Genomic DNA, 9,887 nt, shown 5'->3' on the forward strand with positions numbered 1-9,887 from the left:
GACCTGAGCATTTGGCTAATCAAGGAAATGATTGGGGAGGAAGTAAAGGACCCAAATCCAGTTTAAAAGATATATTAGTTCTACACCATTTCGATGTAATTATTATTTATTTAGACATCCCACAGGTGCCACAACTGCATAATTCTATGTTCTGTTGAGGGCTCAGGAAATGACTGGGGCTTAATGCAGTTTAAACAAGCCGTAACAGTCTCCCATACAGAATGCCCACCCCCATCTGTCCTTTTTCCAGGCATCTTAAACTATTTCTCAGTCATAACCACACAACGCACACTCCCAGGAGGAAAGCTGGGGAGCACCCTGTGCCCCCATTTACAAATGAGGCATCTAAAGCCTGCCGAGAACTGGTGACTTGTCTAAAGCTCACATGATTATTCAGAATTGAATGGAATGGTGGCAACAGAATCCACATCTTCCAGTCTCAGCTCCAAGCTCAGCCTGTTGAGCACTGAAGATGCTCAGGTCACCCAAATCCATAGCACCCCAGGCGCTCTGTGAACTAACACTGAAGTGCCTGTGGATGAGAGGATGGGGCTTAGACACCGGAACTGAGGAAACAAGACCAAAGGAGGTCAGTCCTTGAGCAGTGGGAGGGGGCAGGTGAGAAGAAAATGGGAAGAAAGGAAAGGAAGGTGTGAACCAACCCACACATGGAAGGGGTGCTTTAGGATCACTGCGTTGTCCCTGCTGCCCATCTATGAACACTTCTCAGGGATCTAGAAGTCTCATTTGGGCGTTTTTGAAGGTAAGAAGATGGTTGTCATCTACCCTTTTCCTCAACGTACATTCCATACCTCCTACCCCCAGGGCTAGTACGGATTCCTTCCCCCTTTTCTGTCTGTACACTACTCTACATTCACTGAAGTTTCCGGTTGTTTAATCGGTTCCTTTGCAATGGATCCCAAACATTAGAGTTAAAGGTAGTGATCAATCTGGAGATTTATACACTTGAAATCATATGAACCTGAAAGTTAGACTTCAGTTCCATGAAGAACCAGAGCAATACTCCACTGCATTAATAACAATTGCCTCTGTAATAAGTTTGGGTATTTTGTTTTGTTTTGTTTTTTTAAACATCGTATCTTTGGCGTATTCTTGTCCACTATTTTAAAACCTAATTATTCCTTCGGCCTTAATAAATGATGCCTCACAGATCACCTGCTAGAGGCAATTTAGTAACAGGCTGCTTGACCCTCACTTTATTACTGTGACACAACCCCTTGCTACTCACTCTTAAAGACCTAAGACATAGCACAGAGCACAGGTCCCAAGAGACCACACACACCTCTGTCCAAACATCAGCGTGGACTTGGTCTCAGCCTCATTGAAGACAGAAGGAGAACAGCAAATGACAATGGTGGTCCTGCAGTTCCCACCCAGAGAGTCCTGGAGAATCCGAGTCATCTTGCTGTCCCGGTATGGCACATGTGTTTTCTATTTAGGAAAAGAAAATGTATTGGTTTTGACAGCCCATTCAAAGTAAACACACAGAGGCGAGCAAGTCAGGGACAGAGACACTGAGACTGAGAAACATGAATGTGTGGCCAGGTCTTTGGGTCTTGCCAAAGTTTAGAATACCCATTCTGTAACCGGGGTCATAGGAAATTAGCATCACCATTCACACTTCTTAATGAACCAGATCTCCCAGCAAGCAGGCATCCGATGCCAGGGATCCCTCTGTCCTTTTCCAAACAGAAAACAAACCAACCTCTGAGGTGTGTGGCAAAGGGACCATGAGGACCCTAAAGGCAGCTTCTCATAATATGATTTAATAGATGGAGGCAGGATCACTTACTGTCCCTTCTGCCAAGGCAGAGATCACATTTCCAAGAGCAGACAAAGACTTATTGATATTTTTAGCTTCGTCGAGAACAGCTCCCTCGGCACCAGTTTTGCTGACCTACCAGAGAGAAGAGAAAGCAGTGAGCTGCACAGGACAGCAGAAGCACCAGGTAGAAAATTCAAATTCACACAGGGCAAAGGGGGAGAGCCTCCTGGAAAGCAAGGAAAATTAAAAGTAGATAAGAACCACATTGATAAAACCATCCCTTGTGCATGAGGCTGCGGATTTGGTCTCCTCTGCTATCATTTTCCTCTCAATTAGGTTTTAGTGGAATGGTTGAAATGCTTCCAGTGGGGGAGCTGCAGATGCTTCCCCAGGGGACATTCATGCAGGGGAACCAGGCTCCAGAAGAGCTGTCACTGTGAGCAGGCTCAGGACCTGGGAGACAGAGCCGCAGTCTCCACGCCAGAGGGAGCCCAGAGGGAAGCCTTAAGAGAAAACACTGTTCTGAGCCACAGTGGATGGGCGTGCTGGGAATGTATGTCATGAGCTCCAAGTTCAGGCAAAGGACTGAAGGTGCTGGGGTTGGTGAACCAGACTCCATTCCTTCCCTACTTATTCCCATACTGAGGAAAAAAAGAACAATCTCCAAAAAGCAAAAAATTTGGAGAGACATGAAAAGTAAATTTGCCTTTTTTTCTCTGTAGCCAGAGGGACCATGCGTGGTTCCTCCTCTGCTGTGTTATTACTGGTAATTTCAAATTTACAGCATTAGCTCTTGGTAGAGGGCAGTTTACAGATGCTACGAAAAAAGGGGACTCAACGTGATTCATGTCTCTGCTGGCTGGACAAACGATGCGGGGTAAGCAGCTGCTGTCTGAAGAAAGGAAAGAAAGGGAGGAAATAATTTTAAACTGTGCAAAGATAGATTTCAGTCACATATAAAGGAGAAACTCCTGACGACAGAGATGAATGTGTGTCCAGGGGGAGGTTTTTTCAAATAGGATAGATGCTTATCTCTCGGAATTGTGTGTGCGGTACCCCTGCTTACAGACAGAGAAACCAGGAAGCCAATGGGCTGCAAATAATAACAGTCTGTTCACACGCTGCTTTTTTTAAAGAAGCTTTCATATTTGAGCATCTTAACTCCATGAAATATATGAGGCAGGTACTATCTATCACCTTCCTTTTACAGACAAGGAAACTGAGCCTCAGAGACGTCAGATTGTGAGCCTAAGGGAAGAACACCATTTAGGGGAGACGAGAACTAAAGCACAGAATTATTCTGTAAGATTACACTGACATATTCATGTGGACACATCTAGGGCAAAGGAAAGCAGATGTGAACAAAAGAAACTATGTGAAGGACACAATTTTAAACACCTCATATATATTACTAGCAATAACCACCAACGCTGTGCAAAGACAAGCCTTCACCCCGGCATTAAGCAGGTTTCAGGTTTATTCAGGCTCCAAATACTCATCTCGGTGCTTGGCAAGAGTGAATGGGCCACACGGGCTCTCTGCACAGACCGTGTGTGGCACAGCAGTAAGGCCAATCCTTGGCCATTAATGGTCACTCTAGAACTAAAGAACACTGCTCTGTTATTTCCTTTCTGTTGAGTGTTTAACTAAAGATACAAGCCCATACCAACAAAATTTTAGATTCCAAACCAGAAATATCCAGATGACTTTCTGCTCGTGGTTTCACAAATGCATGCGAGAGGACAATCCAAGTAACCATCACTTACACCGATGTTAGTGGCCATAACTTGGTGTGCGGGAACTCAGTGGTACGGTGCAGTAAGTGGGGATCAATTACACAGTTAGGGAGGCTGACCAAGCTTCAAAGCTGGCCCTGATGGGGACAATCTGCATGATGTAGTGATGATGGAAGCCAGAGGGTATTGTGCACATGGACTTGCTCTATGATGTTGCCCAAGGGAGTTCAGTGCCTTGGACAACATCACAGAGCAAGGTGTGTGGGGTGTGGCAGCAGGACCCTCCACTGGTGCTAGGAAAGTGAGGCCGGTAGGGGCAGGTAAGCCCTTGGGAAGCCTATTTGTTCTGGAATATGGCCCCAGCCAGTGCCTGCAAGGGCATGGGACAGGGTACAGATGCCCAAAGAGAGTCATGACAAAACTAGAGAAGGGTCAGAGCTTACAGCTAAAAGACCTCATAGACTGAAGATACCAAGGCCACCTACATGAGACAGTCAACCCATGCCTATGGCTGGGAGAACCAGGGAATGCAGGGAGAGCCCCAGGTTCCAGATGTTCTATCAGCAAAACAAACCTGCAGAGGCAGGACTGCCACACTCCAATGGCAGAGCTCTTTCCTGGCCTATTTGAGTCTGATACAAGGGGATTTTCCCTTTTCTCAGAAGTTCATGTCCCTCCTATATTTGTGCAGCTGCCTTTGCCAGGCTAAGTCAGACCAACACTTGCCTAACACCATCATCAGGGCCTATCAGGGATAAACCAGAGTTAGCATTCAAAGCACCTGTCTGTGACACAAATAGGGAACTTCAAGACTGGCAAAGGAAGCAGGGAAAAAAGGTTAAATTTAATAACACCTTGGCACAACATCAGAAACCTTAAAAGCTCTTTAAAACTAGGAAATAGAAAGGCATAAAAATTATACCACTGCACTTTGAAGCAAGTAACAGGAGAAAATTATAGATAACACAAATAAAGAACCAATTACCTTTTCGCTCCCAGCCAAATCAACCAAATAAAGCTTCCCACTGAGTTTTTTTTCAGTCTCTACATTCTCTTGTTTAATATTAATCAGGAAGATACTGTGACTTCTAGAGCTGTGTTCATTCATGTCTGAAAAGGAAAACAGTTTACTGCTCTACAAAGAACATGTAAATTTAGGTAGCAAACCTCTCATCCGAAAAGGACAGCAAATCATGCCTAATAGCTTCATTTCTTTGAAGTAAGTCCAGCCAATTTTAAAAATTATCCAAGACCACTGTTTCTTCTTAAAAACAATGTTCATTCTAGAAATAAAGGATTTTAAATGTCTTCAAGTAATAAAGAAATTAATCTAAAAAATCTTAGTCAACAGTTTAAGATAATGGATTCTCTAACTCTGCCTGAACCCCCATCCTCCAAAATCCTACTCCAGCCTTGCTCTCTCCTTGAAGAACTCACAGCTTCCTCCCTGCCTCCTTTCAAATTCTTCAGACTTTATTATCATGCTTAATATATGATGTATTCAATCTTAGCCTTGTGTGTAAGCCTTACCTTATCGGTAATATCGTAAGCTTTCTTAAGGAAGGATTAAGGCATACACTTCTTCTATAACCCATGCAAACTACAGAGAAGGTCTCAAAGATTAAATATTCTTCATTAGGATGAGGTACTAGAAATAAAAATCCTTTCAGGCCCTGGTCTTTGTCCACCAGGCAGACAGAGACCCCAGTGACTGTCTCATTCAACCCACAACAGCAATTATTTCTCAATACCATCTTATCAGATTATATATAAAAGTCCCTAAAGATTCCATTTTAAAAAAAAACTGTTAAAACTAATAAATGAATTCAGCAAAACTGCAGGATAGAAAATCAACATGTAAAAATCAGTTACATTTCTATATACTATTATAACAAGGAACAATCCAAAAGGAAATTAAGAAAATAACTTCATTTACAATAATGACACAAAGAATAAAATACTTAGGGCATAAACTTAGCCAAGGAAGTGAAAGACTTGTAAACCGAAAACTACAAAATGTTGCTAAAAGATATTAGACACAAATAAATGGATCCGAAGACTTAATACTGTTAGGATATCAATACGACTCAAAGCAATCTACAAATTCCATGCAATCACTATCAAATTTCAATGACGTTTTGTGCAGAAACAGAAAAATCCATCCTGAAGTTTATATGGAATCTCAAGGAATTCCAAATAGCAAAACAATCTTGAAAGATAGGAAAAAGTTTGAAGGTTTCATATTTACTGATTTCAAAAGTTACTATAAAGCTACAGTAATCAAAATGGTGTGGTATTGGTATAAGACAGATATTTAAACCAATAGAATAGGGGGCCCAGAAATAAACCCTCACATATATGATGAAATAATTTTCAACAACAATGTCAAGACCATTCAATGGGGAAAGAATGTCGTTTCAACAGTGTTGAGAAAACTGGATATCTACATGTAAAAAATAATGAAGTTGGACCCTTACCTCAGACCATATGCGAAAATTAACTCAAAAAGGATTAAAGACCTAAACTTAAAAGCTAAAACTATAAAACTCTTAGAAGAAAACATAGGGGAAAAGCTTTATGACATTGGATTTGGCAGTGATTTTTTTTTTTTGGATATGACAATGAAAGGACAGGCAACAAAAGAAAAAATAGATACTTCATCAAAATTAAAAACCTTTGTGCATCAAAAGACATTACCCATGGAGTGAAGAGGCAGCCCACGGAATAGGACAAAATATTTGCAAATCATAAATGTGTCAAGGGATTGATATCGAGAATATATAGAGAACTCCTATAAATTGGCACAAAAAGAAACCCAACAACCTGATTAAAAAATGGGTAAAGAATCTGAAAAGACATTTCTCAAAGAAGATACACAAATGGCCTATAAGCACATGAAAAGATGCTCAACATCACTAATCATTAGGGAAATGCAAATCAAAACCACAATGAGAGCACTTCACACCCATTAGGATGGCTATTATCACAAAACAAATAAAATTAAATGTAAACTTAAATAAAATAACAAATCAGCAAGGATGTGGAAAAATCGAATTTCTTGTACACTGTGGTTGGGAATGTACATGGTATAGCTTCTATGGAAAACAGTATTGTGGTTTCTCAAAAAATTGAAAGCACAATCATCACCAAATGATCTAGCAATTCCACTTCTGCATATATACCCAAAAGAATTAAAATCGGGGACTCAAACAGACATTTGTACACCTATGTTCACAGTAGCATTATTCGCAATAGCCAAACAGTGGAAGCAACCCAAGTGTCCATGACAGACAAATGAATAAACAAAATGCAGTGAGTGTGTGTGTGTGTGTGTGTGTGTGTGTGTGTGTGTGTGTACCTATATACACAATGGAATATTATTTGGCCTTAAAAAGAAAGGACACATGCTACAATATGGATGAAACTTAAGGACATCATGCTAAGTGAAATAAGCAAGTTACAAAAGGACAAATATTATGATCCCACTTACGTGGGGTACCTAAAGTAGCCAAATTCATACAAACAGAAAGTAGAATGGTGGTTGGGGAAAAAGAATGGAGAGTTAGTGGTTAATAGGTACAGAGTTTCAGTTGGGGAAGACAGAAAAGTTCTGGAGATGGATGGTGGTGATGTTGCACACAATGCAAATGTACTTAACATCACAGAACTGTACATTTAAAAATGGTTAATATGGTAAACTTTATGTTATGTAGATTTCACGACAATAACAACCATAACATATAACCTTACCAGAATGATAAGAATAGTAACAATGTTCTAGACTGGCAGTGCCAAATCAGGGGGACAAAATGGGTTGGTTGTCAGCTATGCCATGAATAATTTTTGACTACAAATAGCTTTAGAAACAGAATGAATAACTTCTTTATAAATAAGAGATGCTACTACCATAAAAATATCAGTCTCGTATCCTTTCACATGTGTGTGTGTGTGTATGGTAAGCAGGAAAGAAAGGAGTTGACCTATACCGTATACAGAAGTCCAGGCTCACCTACGAAATTTGCCAGATGTATGAACATCATCTGATACATTGTTGGGGTAGAGAAAAGGTTGAGAATTACAATTCTAGATCACAGAATCACAGAACTCAGGTGGAAGAGACATAAAGAGCCTAGATCTGTCAACCAACCAATGCTAGAATCTCCTCCACAACATGACAGCAAACTCACTGCTTCTCTAGGTAGCAGGCCTCACCTGGGGCAGCTATAAGGGTTAGTGAGTTCCTGTGGGAGGTCAAGATCTGCCTCCCTAGAGCGTCACAATCCTGGGTGGTCCAACAGAATAAGCTGCCCCTCTTTCTCAATGTCAGCACCTTGAACACAGGAACATAATATTGCATGCTCCAGGCTGGGCACGGTGGCTCCACCTGTAATCCTAGCACTCTGGGAGGCCGAGGCGGGCAGATTGTTTGAGCTCAGGAGTTCAAGACCAGCCTGAGCAAGAGCGAGACCCCGTCTCTACTAAAAATAGAAAGAAATTGGCCAAACAACTAAAAACAGAAAAAATTAGCCGGGCATGGTGGCATGTGCCTGTAGTCCCAGCTACCTGGGAGGCTGAGGCAGGAGGATCGCTTGAGCCCAGGAGTTTGAGGTTGGTGTGAGCTAGGCTGACGACACGGCACTCTAGCCCGGGCAACAGAGTGAGACTCTGTCTCAAAGAAAAAAAAAAGATATATTGCATGCTCCACATATTCTCCCCAGATTTTTTTCTCTCCCCTAAGCAAGAAACTCTTAGTTCTCACTGCTTCATATGAACTCACTCTCAACATCCCTCTGAGTAGGAAAGGCAACCTCAGTCTTTTCACGGATCCTCTCCTGCTCGAATCCCACATGCGCGGCTTCCCTGAGACGCACACGCTGAGTGAGAACTGCGGCGCACATGAGCGGATTTGCACACATCTGCTGTTGACACCACATCGAAGGGTTTACCCTAAAGCTCCCAGTTCCGCTTCTGATTTCCTTCTTGCCTTTCTTTTCCTCTTTTACAGAGGGCAGAAACCAAACATGGTGTCTTTCCACATGTATGACTGCCATGTAGAATTTGTTGGTTTGGATTTTTTTTTAACCTGAACAAGAACATGGTTGAAATAAAATAAACTTAGAAGCTTACTTTTTTCCTCCCTTTGGTTGGCTGGTTGTTTTCCCTAATGTTTGGGCTTAGGCTATTATCAGGGTCCAGGGAGTCTCACCCAACATTTCTAGGACCTCAGAGGATGTGGACAGCAGAAGGCGCCTTTTCCCACAACCTGCCTAGACACACTCGTACAGCACATGGCCTGGAGTCTGTGTGTGAGCACTGCTCCCCAACCGCCTTCCCACGCATTCTTTCATTTGTTCCTCATCCCCCCATCCTGGTCTGCAGGCAGACACTCGTATCCTAATTTCCAGGGGAGGACCCCACCACCGTGCTTACTTGTGACAGCCACGTGTCGGTTTGCTTTGCCTTCATCTATCACATCCATGACCTCCTCGGGGCTCGACACAAACCGCTCGGTGCAGCCCTGGAAGAGAGTCAGTTCAGGTTCACCATTAAAAGAACTGAAAAGCAACCACATTTTGAAAGACCTAAACATTTTCCCGTTTCTCTTCTAGAGGTGCAGATAAATAATAGAAAGGCTGCAATGTCGATCCCAACCACTTTTCCTCCTTGCCTGGGGCTTGAATTCTACATTAAAGAGAAGTCTGAGCAAGCCCTGGGAAACCCAGAAATAAAACAAAAAAGAAATGCCGACTGTTCCTAGGTTTTTGAGTACATATTCATGCTCAACAGCAACACTTTAAGGAGGCAAAATCAATCAGAGTAAACACAGAAAACATTATCTATAAAAAGAAAATGTAGGTAAATTTAACTATTAAAATTAAGAGCTGTTGTTTGTCAAAAGACTCCTAACTAAATGCAATATATTATGTTGGATCTTGAAACAGAAAAAAGAACATTACTGGAAAAATTGGCAAAATCGAATGAAGTCTGTAGTTAGTTAACAGTATTGTGCCACTATCGATTTCTGAGTTGTGACAAAGGCACTGTGCTTCTATAAGATGTTCACACCAGAGAAAGCTGAGGAAAGCGTATGGGAACTCTTTGTACTCTCTTTGCAACTATTCTGTAAATCTAAAATTACTCCAGTATAAAAAAGTTTATTCGAAAAAAAAAAGAAAAACAACAGGAGAAGAAGAAATAGATGAAGTTCTGCTTTGCCTTCCATGTTTATACCATTTTACCTACTGCCACTAGAACTTTGAAGTTCCAGGCATAATGCTGTAATGGGCTTCCTCTAACTGCAAAGTATAAACCATTGCTCTTAATACCAAAGCCTGTTTAAATGTGAATAACATTAAATAAGAATA

At 41.6% G+C, this 9,887-nt stretch overlaps 1 protein-coding gene across 1 annotated transcript in view; it reads right to left on the minus strand.

The window, feature by feature from the left end:
* KIF5C (kinesin family member 5C) overlaps nt 1-9,887 on the minus strand; it is a 139,280-nt gene that overhangs the window by 63,352 nt on the left and 66,041 nt on the right. The window contains exons 7-10 of the mRNA XM_012659446.1: nt 8,953-9,040; nt 4,508-4,632; nt 1,814-1,918; nt 1,304-1,452 (exon numbers count right to left, since the gene is read on the minus strand). Coding sequence (XP_012514900.1) covers nt 1,304-1,452; nt 1,814-1,918; nt 4,508-4,632; nt 8,953-9,040 — 467 coding nt within the window. The remainder of the gene's footprint in view (nt 1-1,303; nt 1,453-1,813; nt 1,919-4,507; nt 4,633-8,952; nt 9,041-9,887) is intronic.

The sequence above is a fragment of the Propithecus coquereli genome, unplaced genomic scaffold (assembly GCF_000956105.1).
Source record: "Propithecus coquereli isolate 6110/MARCELLA unplaced genomic scaffold, Pcoq_1.0 Scaffold118, whole genome shotgun sequence".
Taxonomy (NCBI): domain Eukaryota; kingdom Metazoa; phylum Chordata; class Mammalia; order Primates; family Indriidae; genus Propithecus; species Propithecus coquereli.